General features: G+C 40.7%; 3 protein-coding genes across 4 annotated transcripts in view; 2 read left to right on the forward strand and 1 right to left on the reverse strand.

The window, feature by feature from the left end:
* Positions 1-542: 542 nt before the first annotated feature.
* mms19 (MMS19 homolog, cytosolic iron-sulfur assembly component) lies at positions 543-8,722 on the forward strand. Its single transcript, XM_008314807.3, has 31 exons — positions 543-695; positions 1,105-1,153; positions 1,355-1,455; positions 1,565-1,650; positions 1,746-1,820; positions 1,919-1,988; positions 2,200-2,328; positions 2,420-2,481; positions 2,937-3,023; positions 3,131-3,205; positions 3,293-3,370; positions 3,563-3,701; positions 3,867-4,021; positions 4,113-4,191; positions 4,282-4,407; positions 4,482-4,563; positions 4,645-4,742; positions 5,128-5,289; positions 5,401-5,556; positions 5,644-5,743; positions 5,840-5,942; positions 6,118-6,186; positions 6,277-6,403; positions 6,500-6,606; positions 6,690-6,746; positions 6,860-7,046; positions 7,187-7,269; positions 7,357-7,521; positions 7,670-7,729; positions 7,868-7,968; positions 8,186-8,722. The coding sequence occupies exons 1-31, from the start codon at positions 608-610 to the stop codon at positions 8,214-8,216; spliced, it is 3,087 nt and encodes a 1,028-aa protein (XP_008313029.1). The 5' UTR covers positions 543-607; the 3' UTR covers positions 8,217-8,722.
* A 7-nt stretch (positions 8,723-8,729) lies between these two features.
* On the reverse strand, positions 8,730-13,588 carry zdhhc16b (zDHHC palmitoyltransferase 16b). 2 transcript variants are annotated; one of them, XM_008314808.3, is made up of 10 exons: positions 13,256-13,588; positions 11,941-12,238; positions 11,666-11,860; positions 11,462-11,550; positions 11,360-11,388; positions 11,128-11,261; positions 10,476-10,561; positions 10,266-10,389; positions 10,084-10,154; positions 8,730-9,821 (listed from the first exon to the last, which is right to left on the reverse strand). In XM_008314808.3, the coding sequence occupies exons 2-10, from the start codon at positions 12,199-12,201 to the stop codon at positions 9,719-9,721; spliced, it is 1,092 nt and encodes a 363-aa protein (XP_008313030.1). In that variant the 5' UTR covers positions 12,202-12,238; positions 13,256-13,588; the 3' UTR covers positions 8,730-9,718. The 2 variants fall into 2 exon arrangements, with proteins under 2 accessions (XP_008313030.1, XP_008313031.2); XM_008314809.3 differs by lacking the exon at positions 13,256-13,588 and having other exon boundaries at positions 11,941-12,607.
* A 163-nt stretch (positions 13,589-13,751) lies between these two features.
* Positions 13,752-15,738, forward strand: part of vps35l (VPS35 endosomal protein sorting factor like) — a 7,954-nt gene continuing 5,967 nt past the window's right edge. The window contains exons 1-7 of the mRNA XM_017034009.2: positions 13,752-13,865; positions 14,279-14,378; positions 14,464-14,646; positions 14,751-14,870; positions 15,088-15,112; positions 15,340-15,413; positions 15,728-15,736. Of these exons, the coding sequence (XP_016889498.1) occupies positions 13,849-13,865; positions 14,279-14,378; positions 14,464-14,646; positions 14,751-14,870; positions 15,088-15,112; positions 15,340-15,413; positions 15,728-15,736 (528 nt within the window). The 5' untranslated portion in view covers positions 13,752-13,848. The remainder of the gene's footprint in view (positions 13,866-14,278; positions 14,379-14,463; positions 14,647-14,750; positions 14,871-15,087; positions 15,113-15,339; positions 15,414-15,727; positions 15,737-15,738) is intronic.

Here is a 15,738-nt window from a genome sequence, read left to right on the forward strand (position 1 = left end):
TGCGACGTTCACATACACCCAGAGGAAAGCGTCACATAAACCAAAGCAAATAAAGAGATGTCTATTTCTGATGAAAAAAAGTAGAAAGTTCAAGGTCAGAAGTTTCCTCACAAAATGTATATATACATCTTAATACTGTAGGAAAATAACCCAAATAAAAATAAATAAAAGTCTTAACATAACCTCTATCTGTCACTTCAGAATCCTGTCTTCGTCATAATAGGCAAAATGATGTTTTTTGAAGGTGAAGAACGCGGCTCTTCAGTACTCGTATTATATCACATTATTTATAAGAAAGGAGAAGAAAAGAAAAGAGAAGAAAAGAGAAGAGAAGAAAAGAAAAGGGGGAATAGAACAGACGTGAAAATGCCACCAACTCCATAGGAGAGCACCTAAAGGCATCATCGAAAAGTTGCAGTATTACATTTCATATTAAAGGCAAAAGACATTCCAAAGATCATAAAATATCATAATAAACTTTAATTGCACGTTAAACTAGGTTAATCAGTAACATTTATTGTTTTGCTGAAACCAAAAAACCCATACGTTTTGACACTCGTTTTAAACTTCCGCGCCTGCGCAGTATCGCCAAAGTGACAGAAGCACGATGGCTGCGGACACTTCTTTGCTGCCGTCTTTGGTGGAAGAGTTTGTCTCTGGATTACAGGACAATAAAGCCAAAGAAGTAGCTACGGGTAATTTAAAGTTTGCGTTTAAATAGGTGTCGCTCGTACATTTTTTAGATAAACTCAGAGTAACTTAAACGTTCATAGCTGCACAGTTTCTAGCGTAGCGGCATGATGCTGCGACTAGCTAACAGGGCGCAACAACATCCTGTGTAGTGCTGCCACCTAATGACAGACTTCAATTTAATATAACTTACTGTGCCATTCTACTAATTAGGCATACTGTTTTTTGTGTTGTGCTGTCACGTCACTGGGCTGTAGTCTCATTTAGCTAGCAGCTTGATCGCTGCTGCGTTTGTGTACGTGAACGCATGTCGCTGAACTCTGGACATTTGAACTTCAGGTTCAGGGTCAAATTGTCGGCTACTAGTCGAAATTTCTGAAGTTTACATATTTATACTTTTTATCTAATTTTCAGGTGTCACAGAGGGAAAGTTCGCCATTCTGCAGTTGGTGGAAGCACTAGAGTAAGGTTGAGCCTATCATAATAAAACAAATAGCTCCATCTTCCACGCAAGAATGCATATGATCCCACTACCTAACTACTTTTCTTTGTGATTATTTACTTATTGCTCAATGAAAGTGTCACTATGAACAATCAAAAAGCTGGCGCTCCCTGTAGCACGTTTAGGTGATAACGTGGTGTGTTTTTTTTCATTCCACTACAGAGAGAGTTTGACCAGCTCTCAGCCTCAAACTCGAGCCAGAGGAATCCAGCTGCTGTCTGAGGTTTTGAACAGATGTCATGGTAACCTCACAGAGAGAGAAGGTACAGAGTGTTGCTGTTATGGCTCTGTGGTCAATTGTTGTCAACGTTTCCTCTCTTTGTCAGTGAGTCACAGTTGCTTTGCCCGTTCTTCTGTTCCCCTTCTCCACAGTGGAAGTTCTTATAGCTTTTTATGAGAACAGACTGAAGGACCATTATGTCGTCACCTCGTCAGTCCTACAGGGGCTCGGAGCACTGGTCAGCGCCTACCTCGCCCCCTGTGTTATCTGTGTCCTTCATATATTTTATTTATAGAAGTTCATAACATAACTAATATCTATGTTGTTTTACAGAGTAAATGTAAGATGCTGCCTCCTGGTTCAGCTGTGTCCATGCTGAGGTCCCTGTTCCAGGATGTTCACGTGCAGGTGAGAGTTAGCGTTGGGCTAAAATACAACACATATATACGTAAGATTTTAAGAAATCTTTTTATAAAATGTAATGAACTATTTCCTTTTTTTTTTAGTCTCTGATGCTGGCAGAGAGATCATGTGTCTATAACATGCTCATCAATCTGATGGAGACCAGAGAAGCTGGTAAGAGCCCTAGAACCACTGAAGTATTTTCTGATTTTTTTTCTACAAATTTGTACTTGTATTATCCTGAAGCTAACCTCTCAGAACATTGCCTCATGTTCACATGTCCTTTTTGCTGTGTCTGTTCAACAGCAATCATTTCTGATTATCTTGGAAAAGGCCTTCATTTTTTATTCAAGTGAAATTAATTTCCTGTATGTCTGATCCACAGAGTTAAAAGGTTTAGGCTCAGACTTTGTCTTTGGCTTCGTTCAGTCCATGGATGGTGAGAGAGATCCTCGTAACCTGCTGCTGGCCTTTCAGATTGCAAAGAACATCATCTACAGAGGTTATGATCTGGGTAAGGCCTTTGGCAACTTTAAAAAAAAAACATTTCTAATTTGTTGGAACTACTAAATCGTATTGTTTGCACTTCCTGTTTTGTGTCACAGGTAAATTCACAGAGGAGCTGTTTGAGGTGACAGGCTGCTATTTCCCCATCGACTTTACCCCCGTAAGTCAGTGTGTTTGTTCAGCTGCTGCTGTGGTTCTAGTGCTGATGAAAGCAGAGAGAAACACAGACCGAAATGTCATCACTGACTTCCTGTGACCACAGACGAACCACGTTGAAAACAATTATGAGGATGATGCCCCCTCATCTTTTCACACATGTTTTCTGTCAGTGACGTCAGAGCCAATGCTGTCTCTGTGATTAGCTTTTATCTTTCACTTACAAATTTACAAACCTTATGTGACAAAAACACGTGTTTTTGTTGTTTTGTTTTGTTTACTGGAGCAGATGCAGGCACTCTTCCAGAATTTTAATTTTGTATTTTTTGCATCACTTAAACTGTAGCTATGTCTGAGCTAACCCATACTACTTTGTATTGTATTGTTTTTCCTTGACATCATTTATTTGCTAATGTTTAGCTGTTTATAGATCATCTTCCTCTCTTCTTCTCACTGCAGCCTCCTAACGACCCCCACCGCATCACCAAAGAGGAGCTGATTGAGGCGCTGAGGGCCGTTCTCACCGGGACTCCTAAGTTCGCCGAGGTACAAAAAAAAAAAAATCTATTTCTGTCTTTTTCTTTAGTAACGTGTGTCAACATTTGACATCCTGCAAGTTTTAATGGAGACGTGTTTTTGATCATTGTTCTCAGTTCCTGTTGCCTCTCCTCATCGAGAAGATAGACTCAGACGTTCAGAGTGCCAAGCTGGACTCTCTGCAGACTCTGGTGAGACCTTTTTTCTTTTAACTCAGAAGAAGGTGTATGAATGTAAAGCAGAGTGTAGCAGAAAACTGACAGTTTTGTCATTTGCAGGCTGCCTGTGTAACACACTACGAACATAAAGACTTGGCAGAATATCTGGATGGTCTGTGGACATCACTACGCAGAGAGGTTTGTTGTGGTCGTGATCATCAAATGCTGTTTCTTAAGATGAATATTAGGATTTTGTTATTATGAGATTTCCTTGTGTTTTTTGCAGCTAAAAACACATCAAATTAATTAATTTCAGTAAAATCCGATCTTTTATAAAAATGCGCTGATTGATCTTTGAGGAACCTGATTTCTCTCCTGGTTTGAATGCAGGTCTTTCAGACATCCAGTGAGAAGATCGAGTCTGCTGGTCTGGCTGCTCTCACCGCACTCACTTCCTGTGTGTCTTCCTCTGTCCTCAGCTCAGAGTCTGAAGACGTTCTGAGCAGCTTCCTGGACCTGGTTCTCAGAGGTGGAAGCTCGAAACCTGTCATATAATTTCATTTAACTTAATTAATTATAGTTTAATTTATTTGGTTTCTGCTGTGTTTTATTTTTAACTGTCTGTGCTTCTGTGTGTGTGTCTCTGTCCATGTGTTTTTCTGCTTGTGTGTGTCTTCTTGTGACATTGTTCCAGACTGCAAACATCACCTGTCTGAGCCTGACCTGAAGCTGGTGTGGCCCAGTGCTAAACTGCTGCAGGCTGCCTGCAGCGCCTCCATCAGGGCGAGTCACATCGTTACATCAGCAGCCATGCCTTCACTTATTGAACAGTACAGTAACAGAACACAGGTACGATCATCTTCACTCTGATGTGGCTGAAATAGTATGAACCTTTACTTAACATTACAGTTTATCTCCTGTTGTTGTTTTTCTGGTCCAGTGTTCCCAGAGACGGACGTTACTGGAGGTGATGCTGCGGTTCCTCCAGTCAGTTAAAACCAGTCAGTCTCCTGATAACGGTCAGTGCTGATGTCATTTTTACACTCGCTCCTTCACACTGATCCTTGACTCCAACATTATCTGTTTGCTTTTCTTTCTTCTCACTTTAGATGAGAGCGTGTTTGTCAGCATGCGAGAGTCTCTGTGTAGCACGGTGTTCTCAGCTCTGTCAGAGAATAACTCCAGTCTGCAGATCACCGCCACCTCCATGCTCACCTCACTGGCCCAGCAGACAGGTGAGACAGAACACCTCTGACTCTCACATCACACTGAAGACACAGTTATCACCCCGTGTCCTCTCCTCCATCAGGTCTGCTGCTGGACTCTGACGTGGACGTGGCCGTAGATCACCTGATCAGACTGCTGCTGATTGAAGATGACGACTGCGTCAGGTCAGTTTCATTATTGTTGTTGTTGACGTTGACCAATCTCTGCCTGTTGTTTTAACCTGATGAACCTGCTCCGTCTTCTAGTCTGGCTGTGGTAGAATCAGCCAGAGCGTTGGCTCAGCTGCATCCAGACATTTTTATCTCCAAACTCATCCCACGGCTGAAAACAGAACTATTTTCTGGTGAGTGAAATGTTGAAGCTCTATCTGGCAAAACTAACGGAGGTTATCTTTGGCTAATAGTTAGCTTTTGTTGCTTTTTTACGTTGATAGAAAAATAAAGTTTGGATTTCTATTTTAGCCATTTTGTCTAACATTAAGGAAGTCAGGATAAGGATTTTTGCTTTTTGGAAGGTTACCTTTAAAATTTCTTCAGGTTCTAAGCTGAGGTGCTAAGGTTATACTTTTGTTGCTTTTTTACGTTGATAGAGGTTCTAAGCTGAGGTGCTAAGGTTATCTTTTAGTTATTTGTTTGGTTAACTTTAACTTTTTTAATTGTTTTGAGTTTTTTCACATTTTGGTCCATTTCTCTTTATTTTTTGCTTATTTTTAATGCTATTTTGCTCAGAGCCTATGGATCAAGACAAGAACAGAGCAGCCTCTGGGCAGCATTCCCATCATGCAGTGCGGCAGCGGTGTTTATCTGCTCTGGCTGCAGTGTCAGTGCAGCCCAGTATTGTCTTGGAGAGTACGCCTGTTCTCTTGGAGGTTCTGAATTCAGCACATACAGGTGAACCGTGTTCTGTAGCTGCTGGTTCAGAGGAAGTCACTGCAGCGGGTTGTGATTGTTTGAATCAACAGAAATAAAAAATAGATTAAGTAAAATTTCTCTGATTCTTAGGGAGCATCAGCTTCTCAGTGGAGGAGGTGGTCTCCACCTGTCACAGCCTCCAGAAGATAGCAGAGCAGGTGGAAGACACGGTGGAGACGGGGCTATGCTTCCATGTAACCGTCCTTCCACGGCTGTTTTCACTGGCCCTTCAGGGGGCGCTGCAGGGTGAGCAGACTGGCTGACTGGAGATAGATTCTGACTTCCTGCTGTCTGTGTTTGTCACCATGGTTCTTCTGGTTCTGAATGAAACAGGTGAGAAGTCCTCTGGTGGTCGAAGTCCTCTTCTGGATGAGCAGGTCCTGTCTGCCATGGTCTCTGTCGTCAGTACTTCCTGCTCCAGGCTCCAGCCAATGTCAGTACAAGACTTTAACGAGTTTAACGACTTTTAACTGACTTTTCAAATTATTGTTTTAATTAATGACATACAACATAATCTCTCTCTCTCCAGGTTGGCTGCAGAGACAGCAAAAAAGGTTGTCTCCCTCTTCTTAGACGCTGACGTCTCCCTTTTGCCCGACAACTCCTTCCCTTCGCAGATCCAGCTGCTCAAGGTCTGTATGTTTTATATAAAACAGGGAGAGAGAGAGTTTTCCCTGTGTGCCTTTACCTCCTGTCTCTTATATATTCATCCAACTCACATTATGACTTATTGAAATATGCTCCTCTTTATTATGTTATGTGATAAACTTGATGGTAGTGTTTTGTAATTTTTCCTCACAACGATAGGGGGAGTCGTGGAGCCAGTCTCAGATGGTTTGTCTGCTCATGGGCTGTGTGTGTTCACTGCCTCGCAGTGTAAGTGCACGTTAGAAAATTAAATTATTTAAATTTTGTAAATATAAAGTTCAAAATAATTTCTGGTATTTCCTTTTTTTTTGTGTCCAGGTGGAGGTTCCTCAGATGAACCGTCTGTTGTCACAGTTGGAGGAGATGAGCTGCACCTGCAGCCACCACCTTTCCTTCACCTCTGCTGCCAAGTGCTTTTCTGGACTGGTCAACAAACATCCACAGGGTCGGTGCTGTAGTCAGAGCTCTGTCCGGAGTCACCTGTTTTTATTTGAACTTTTGAACGTTTAAAAACAAACACATTTTGCTCTGGTTTCTTCAGGAGAAGCTCTGGACAGTTTAATCCAGAGTACGTTGAAGACAGTGTGTGGAGAGCTGGACTCCACATCTTCGACTGTACGCACCCAAGCTTTTACCCTCCTAATCTGGGTACGGACTTTTACCGTGAGACTTTAGTTTAGTCTTTTAAAAAAGTGTTTTTCTGGTAGTGACACTGTTGCCTTTGTCCTCAGGTGGCTAAAGCTTTGCTCCTCAGATACCATCCTGTCTCGGCCACTCTGACTGACAAGGTGAACAAATTCAAACCTACATTATATTTATTACAACATAAATACTTGAAATTAAAACAAAAACATATTTTTATTTTTTTTTACATTTCTTGTTGCATTTTATTCTCCCAAAGCTTTTCTCTCTGCTGAATGATTCTGATCTGGGTCCAATGGCAGCGGACGGCTTCTCGTTACTCATGTGCGACTCAGAAGACGTCCTAAATCGCCGCTGTCACGCTGACATTCGGATTATGTACCGTCAAAGGTTTTTTAGTGAGAATTCTGCAAAGTTGGTGCAGGGCTTCAATGCAGCTCCGCAAGGTAAAAAAAAAACGTAAAACAAATATAAGATACATGTAGAGATCCATGGGAAAAGACTAGAAACACCAAGCTAGCAATTTGTGTTAGCAACTTCTTCCAACATTGATAGATTTTTGTGATGAAATTTTCTTTTTCTCCAGAGAAAAAGTCCAACTACCTGAAGGCCTTGTCCAACATAGTTAATCAACTACCGAAGCAGGTCCAAATCACAGAGCTGCCCGCAGTGAGTCAACAGGAAACTGCATTGATTTATTAATGTTTAAACAGTGACCGTTCTTTTCACTCTGTATGGCTGATTCTCACTGCCCAGCTACTGACACTGTTACTGGAGGCGCTGTCGTGTCCTGACCAGGGAGTCCAGTTGTCCACACTGTCCTGCTTGGAGCCCGTCCTCATTGACCCACCTCCTGCTATCATCCAACAGCTGGAAGCGTTGGTCAGCAGGTTGTTGGCTCTGATCTCCAGTCCAGCCATGGTTAGTGACAATGATGCATGGCGCTGTTCACATTTCTGATAAAAATGTACATTTCTGCATGGAGTAAGAGTTTGAGCATTAGGTCATGACTTAATGCATCATTTAATCCTTGTCTTTTAACCAAATGTTGTTCTAATATTTCCTGTAGAAAGTAAAGATTGTTTCTCTGCGGTGCGTCCATGCTCTCTCACAGTTCCCCACACATGAGGTAAGACCAAAATAGTTTTCCGTTCATATATTGGTTATTCCCAGAACTGGGAAAAAAAACCTCTAGTCCCATAATAAATCAATCCTAAAAAAACTCTTCACAAAAGTATATCATTTATTAATGTGTAAATCCTTTCAGATTTTGCCCTTCAGGGCTCGTGTGATTCGAGCTCTAGCTCAACCTCTGGACGATAAGAAGAGGCTGGTGAGGAGGGAGGCGGTTCGGGCTCGGGGAGAGTGGTGAGAGTCGGATCGATGGATTACAAAAAATAATCAGTAGTTGCAGCTCTAGTTTTAAACTCTGGTGTGCTCAAAATGTCATTACATGTTCCATGCTATATGCACTTATGTGTCTTGATGTGTTGCATAGTATTTGTAATAAGATTTTGAGGTAAGTTGTGTAGAGTGGTAAATGTATTCATCTTTGTCTTGAATCATGTTCATGTTCTCTTCACAGGTTCCTTGTAGGGAGTCCTGGAGGAAGGTGATTATATTCACTCACCTCCTGTTCCTGTTCCTCCTTCCTCTTTTAGCTTGAGTGTTTTCATATCAATTGCCTTTATCTTCATCAATGCACAAAAAAGAGACTGGACTGAGTGTGGAGCAATTACCAACGATACAAAAACAAAATAATGACTAGTTTTTATATATTAACAAGTACAAGTTGTGTATCTTAACTTTGTCTTCATGTACTAGAGAGAGATCCTGATATGAATTTGTGCCAAGTAAACCCTGGTTGGTATTTATGTACTTCATCATAAAGAAATAGAAGTCTTGTCAGATTTTCAACAAAGGACTCTGATGTTTCTTCGATGCACCTTGTTCTGTAGTATGAAGAGAGAACTGATGGTATTTTCTGTCAAATCTGCCTTTGTATTTGATCAACAGCTGAGCAGGTGTTGACTCTTCATCACCTTGTGTCTGACAACTGAAAAACATTTTTATTATTATGTCAATGTCTAACTTAAGATGTCATTAAAGTCCTTAAGAATGACCCTGACCATTTTTGTGTGTATTTTATTCACCCATAACTGATAAAAACAGCAGCATTATCACAAACTCTAAAATTATAAAAGACAGTCAAACACAGGAGCGCGGCCCTGTCCACGTCACAGCCATATGTCACAGTTATATTCACAGTTGGGGTTTTTTTGTTTAATTATTTAAAAGAAAAAAAAGTTGGAAGTTTGAATCTACAAACCAGGATTTGAGTGGTTTAAAAAAAGGCCTGAATAGTCTGTTAAACATATCAATGGACTCATTGAGAAATGTTGCTTCTTTTTTTTTTCCTCTTTGGCACAGGAATAGTTCAGGTCTGTGTCTCTCACACACATGTCAAAACATTACAGTTGTAAACTTTTCTCCGTCAGTTCATTTCATGGCAAAATATCAATAAATTCAGGCAAATGTAAAATATATATAAAATTAAAATTATCTTAATAATTTAAGGGCATTTAATGAATAGACACAAAAAATAACAACATCCTGTGTAAATTCAGCCCAAAATTCAAACCAAAAACCAGAAATAATCTCTGGTCCAATTTTCAGGAAACTCACAATGCAACCACGTAGAGGAATAACGCGGTCCACTTCAAATCGACAGGTTCAGTTTAAATCAACATGGACTCCAAGTTCACGTTGAATTTTCTGCTCCCGGTTCTTGAAGGAGTTTTCTTGAAGTGACTCAGTTTTGCACTATCACCAATCACTCAGTCCAAATCTCACTCACTTTTTATGATGTGTTTAATGATGGTGCAAAAGGTAACTGGAAAAAATTGTTGGAGTTTTTTGCAGACCAAAATAATTTTTTGTCTGCAAATCTTACACGAGAGACAGCAAAATAAAATTTACACTGTCCAGCAGCGCGTTTCAAAAAACATATTTTAACCAGGTGGTCTAAATGAATACCATGATGCAGGATTATGTTGCCTCTGATGTGATGAATGGTCAGTTGTCTCCTTATGTGTCCCTGTGATGCAGACTGCAGAGGTCAGATGGCCAAGGGGTCTCTCCTGGTATAGCTGCAGTCCCACACGATACCATCACCACTGGGCAGATGTCCAGATGGAAACAGGACACGTGTGACCCAGTGACTAAAAAACAAAAATCAAGATGTAATGGTCTTGTTTTTTAACATTTGGTAACAGAACCCACATTTTATCACCATATTTATCATTCTACCACTAGATAAAATCCACCCAGTGTCAGTGACTCTCAGGGGCTAGAGAGCAGCATGTGGTCCAGGAGCCACAGGTTGCAGACCTCTGGTAAAGTATATTCCCATCATTAAATTATGGAATTAAATGATGGGTTTAGGGATCGTTTAAAGTTCAAAGTACTAGGACTTGAACTAACCTCCGTTTCTCAACCCCAAAAAGGATCTTCCAGTTTTTCATTGTGCCATGATGATATGGATTTCTGAACCTCTGTAACAGACCAGAACAGTGAGCTAACAATTGTGGTAGTTTATAATTGTCTAAAATAGTTTCCAAAGTGCATACATATACAGTACACAGTATGTTGTTCTTTGTGAGTACCTTGCCCTGTTCCCTGAGTCTTTTGGTCTCATTGCGGTTGATGTGACGCTCCACGCTGGTCTCTCCCCTGCAGATGAGGATGGTGTGCCACAGGGTGAGTCCTCCCAGAGCCACCGCCACCGAGCTGCAGGGAGGGAGGGACAGGGGTTTGTTTGAACTTCATTTATCTTATTTAATAAATGAAAAAAAGAAAGATGAATTCCTGGTCACCTGGTCAGCACCCAGAGGTAAATGATGCATTTGTAATCGGTGTTTGTTTTGAAGGTGTCGGCAGCAGGAGGAGTTTCATAATAACTCTGAACAGGACAGAGAAAAAGTTCAGGCTTTTGTTTCTACTGATTTTTTTTTTAAACACTCACATTCCTGCAAAACTGCTAATAACATTACAAATCAGTGTCCCAATTAAAAATGATATTAAATTAAATTAAAATGAATTTGCCTTGTAGCAAACCCCCCTTTCCTATTGCTCAGTGCACCCTGGCTGGGGCCCGTCCCCTCACTTTGAAAACCACTGGTTTACACACAGTTGTTTTTGCCTTGAAGCTGACCTCAAGATGTTTCATGTCCCATTGTTTTCTGATGTAATTCTCCCTCAGAAAAACACTGCTTAAATATTCCTGATAGTAATCAAAGACAAGGCTGTTTGTCCACCATCTGCTGAACAAACACACTCTGGTCTACTTGGAATGAGAAGTTAACCTGAGATCACTTTCACATCTCTAGTTTCCTGTGACATTTTAAATCAACAACAGTCTTTATTTTTCTCCATCCTGCTGTTCATCATTAACCTGCAGTTAAAAAAAATTAAAAAAAAAACTAAATGCAAGTTATCATCAGAACGTTCTGGCTGGTTCTCCCTCACCTCTATGGCGCTGTACGCCTCCAGGAACAGGTTCCGGCTGCTGACGCTGCAGTAGATGCAGCCAAGGGTCATGTAGACGCAGAAGGAGAAGAAGTAGCGGTGGTTGAAATGACCGACACAGTTGTTCAGCCAGGCTGCAGATTACGTTCAGGTCAAAGGTTATGAACAAGGTTTCAAAATTACAAAACATGAAAGACGTTGCTTGGTGTTTTTTTTTTTTTTTTAAGGATACGACAGTGATGGTCCATCTTCAAAATACACCTGAGGAACAAATGGCAGAGAGTAAATTCAGTGGTCGGCTTAACAAACAGTCGTCCTGTGTAGTTGGTCTCACCTGTTGCAGATGCTGCAGTGATGCGTCCTGGCAGGTTTTGGTGAAATACACTTTTTACAGATCGAAACAGAGGGAATAGTAATATTTTCCTGAAACAATAAAAAATTCTTTGTTGACAACTGTGTTATTAATATTCTTTCAAAAATATGTCTGTTCTGTGTCTGAGATTAAAGTCATGGTTTTCAGGGTTGGAAGGTCATTAACCTTGGGTGGGTGACCTGGAGAGGTGGTGGTGGCCTTGTAGTAATGGAAGACCACCATGACGAGGAGCCAGTGGCCACAGCAGAGGTGCCAGACGATCCAGTGTGCAGGGTAGGTGCTGAAGATGGTGGGTAAAACATACAGGTAGACGATCACCACTACAGACGTTGTGAGGAGGACGACAAGACAGACAAACACCTGGAAGTGAGAGGAAAAGACTGATGGTGAGGAGAGAGGGCGGGAGGTGAGGAAGAGAAGGTGAAGAGAGGTCAACTCACTACGCCAAACCAGCGCGTCACATTGTCCACAATCCAGTAGACTGGTTCGAAGACGCAATCCAGCAGCGTGTCCGAGTTGTTGAGGCTGTTGTAGAACAGAGACTTGAGCAGGAGCTTGCTGTAAGTCCACAGCTCCAGGAACCTCCTGCTGGTCCACAGTTTGTTGCCCCATCCTTCTCCTACTCTTCCTCGGGAAGGACAGAAGGGACGACACCAGCGCAGCATGGCCCGGGAGAGCTGCCGCCTGCAGCCCTGACGCATGCCAACACCTGCACCTCCTCCTCCTTTCCTGGACACTCTGCCCTCCAGACAAACACAAACACAGAGGAAAACGCACCAGCTGTTACAAACACAGGCTGCGTAAAACAGCAGCTCTTCGTAGCGAAGCCTGACCATCGCTGAAGTCTCCATCCTCACCATAACCTCCAAACGGAGCTGTAAGAAGTGAGGCTTTCTCAGAAGCATCTCATTATGGAGAAAAAAGGAGGTCAGGGTTATCAGGTGATGAAGGATCTCCTTCAACCCCAACAAATCAACAACTGTTGTTAATAATTAACTGCACATTAAGAGCTTGAGGGCAGACATGTCAGCTGCAGAGAGATGAAGAGTTGTAACCCAGTAAGAGGGAAACAGCAAAGGTGAAAGATGAAGGAAATTAAGTGCCACCTGATCCTGGCTCTTTATTCTTAGAAAGTGAGTATTGATTACACAGATAAGGCTTCTTCAGCTTCTACGGACTAAACATACATAAATCATGTTAATCAGAAAGCTGTGACAGCAAAGACACTCTACTGAATGAATTTGTTTTTATTTCTTGCACAAACACTGTTGCCTTTATTTTTATTACCATAGCGCTTTTATTTATTGTCATGGTTATACACTAGCTATGTGTGCTATAATTGATAATTTTCAAGAACTAAGGGTAAGTGTTGGTTATTTTTGCTTTCTTGGATACAATTAAGGTCATCCTTGTGCTTCATTCTTTAGCTATCTCTGAAATGACTTCTAGTCATTTTTGGACGATTTCTTGGTAAATTGTTTTAATTGCATTTTTGACTAGGCTTTTTGCCGAGAAATATCTGACCTGCCGAAGTATTTAGACACAGACCAACCAAGAGAATGCTCATATAAAAGTATGTTTCACGATTATTGTAATTTAATAAATAGTTTTACTGGAAAACCAATCCGTGAACTCATCTATCCTGCATTAATATGCCTTAGGTCACCTAGCTAACAACTTGCTATCGTAATCAGTACACCTTCATTTTAGTCTCTGTTTTAATAGAAACCAAACCGAGTGGGACTTGTAGTTTACCTGTACAGGTGAAGGGACTAAAACAGTCTTTTGCACCGCGGTCAGCTCATGTTGAGGCTAAAAGTGTTAGCAGAGGTCTGCTGACTGGAGGAAACAGCGGGTGTTTGCCCCATGGAAAGATCGTCTGCTGTAAAGATGTAGCGCCCAAAAAAAGTTGTTTTTCTTTTAACTGTAAACGATTTAATGTACTAACATCAAATTTTAGTATTTTGTATATGTAGAAAATCGTGCTTCCTTTATTAGAAAGCTGACTGTATGAAAACAGAAGGTACTTTAAACATTCCTCGTAAAAGAAGAAATAGTTTCCAAGAAGAGTATCTTCTTTGTATCAGCTCTTTGGTAACGAATTCGCTTCAGGGACTCGCAAAGTGTTCTGGGTAATGAGGTTTTTAAATCCGTGTAAATATCATTAAACGTCTCTAAATCAACACTGACTCTATAAAAATAAATAAATCCTTACTTTTGAATTTAATTCATTTTTTACTTATCATTATAATACTTATAATTTTATTAACCACGTTTAGACGAAAAAAATAAAATCGTCTAATTTGACGTTACCAGGAAGTACAGAATTGTCACATGATTAAAGAAAGATGGCCGCCGTGCAGTGGTGAGTTGATGTTTTCCCATGTAAAATTATGCGATTTTCAAATAAAAATAAAATAATGCTGGGTTTAAACGTGTTGTGCATATTTTAAGCGTACCCATGCAACTAAATATGCCTGTATATTTGGCACATTTTCTTGCATGCGTGTCTTTTGCTTGTAAACCATTATGTCAACAGGTTTTTTCAAAATAGGAATTTTAGTCACTTTAACACTACTTCCTGCCATTTGTCAACGTTATACTGCACATCACATTTAATAGATAGAATGCTCAAGATTAATTTTCAAGTCAAGATTATGATGTGATTTTAACTTTAGTATTAATTATAATTAAAAATCACTGTTTGTTCCATATAAACAACAAGCCAACAATAAAGGAGTTCCCCTCCCTGTCTTCTCCTGTCACTTTCGTGATCAGGCGTTCTCGTGATCGTGACTATGATGCAGAGCTGCAGAGATGTCGCTCAGAGGTGACGACGGTGGAGTTTGGAGACTATCATCCCCTCAAGCCTATAATGGTATCAGCATCCTGCTGATGTTTACCTTCATCGTGACATCTCTGCTGTCAACCTTCACTTACTTAACCCTCTGATCACATCACAGGTGACAGACACCAAGACTCGCCGAGGTACTCGTAAAGGCAGCACCTCCTCCTCGTCCTCCTCCTCTTCTTCGGTGCCTGCTGATCCTCTGAGCTCCATGCTGGATGGCACAGACCCTTTGTCCATGTTTGCCGCAGCCTCAGCCAGTGAGGCTTCGATAATGTCACGCAGTGCATCAGCAGGGGTCAGTGCCCACTGCAAGAAACATGCATGTTTGTTTTTTAACAAACTAACAAAATCTTCTTGACTTTTTGATAAAGAATAAATTAAGGTGCTTTCATTTTTCAGGATCTTGGGAGGAAAAAGAGGGAGAATGAGGAAGTTTCGGTGGGAGCAGACTTTGAGCCGTGGTCATCGAAGCGAGGAGAGATCCTGACCAGATTCACCACAACTGAAAAACTCTCTATAGTAAGTTATATGTCGTTCATACATTTTGTTACTGTTTTCTTATTTTGAACTAACTTTTTGGTTATTTCTTATTTAATGTTATAACATATGGGTGTTTATGCAAGAATTTCGAGGGTAACAACAATGTAATTACCCGATGTTTTTTTAAATTTTTTTAATAGTTTACATTTACACAGCTAATCTATTCTTGGATAATCATTCTTTTTTTCCCTTGTAGAATCTTTTCATGGGCTCTGAAAAAGGTAAGACATGATAGATAGAGATTATTGCAGTCATAAGTATATGCTCGTATATATAAAATTGGTAATTTTACCCATGCCATAAAAGACCATGTCAGATTTAAAGAGGTTTGTAATTAATCTGAGAGTTACATTAATAAATCTATATCAGCTCATCAGTCAGGTGTCCTCTGTCATCAACAGACAGCTGTTTTTATCTGACATTTGTTTCAATATTTGTGTATGAAAAGCACCCAGTCCAGGATCTTCTGCTGTGTCTGAGAAAGTCCGAACTCGCCTGGAGGAACTGGATGATCTGGAGGAGGTAGAGTATGAACACTGTCACTGTAACACTGGGGGCAGAGGGGCTTCTCTTCTAACTATAAAATACGATTTATGACCTGAGGATGCTCTAGTAGCCATACCACCGTGTCCAGGCATGATCTAATAATGAAAGGATAAGGATTCAGAGTGATACATTCATTTTCTCTGCATTCCTTTCCTTTTGATCAGAGTGGAGTTGAAAATAAGAACTAGTTCCCATTCTGTCTTGGTAAAGGGTTAAATGAAGAGAATGAAATTATAAATATATCACTTCTGTCTGTGTATGTGTTTGTGTGTGTGTGTTCATGTTCTCAGGGTTCCCAAAG

The sequence above is a fragment of the Cynoglossus semilaevis genome, chromosome 8 (assembly GCF_000523025.1).
Source record: "Cynoglossus semilaevis isolate Cse_v1.0 chromosome 8, Cse_v1.0, whole genome shotgun sequence".
NCBI classification, from domain to species: domain Eukaryota; kingdom Metazoa; phylum Chordata; class Actinopteri; order Pleuronectiformes; family Cynoglossidae; genus Cynoglossus; species Cynoglossus semilaevis.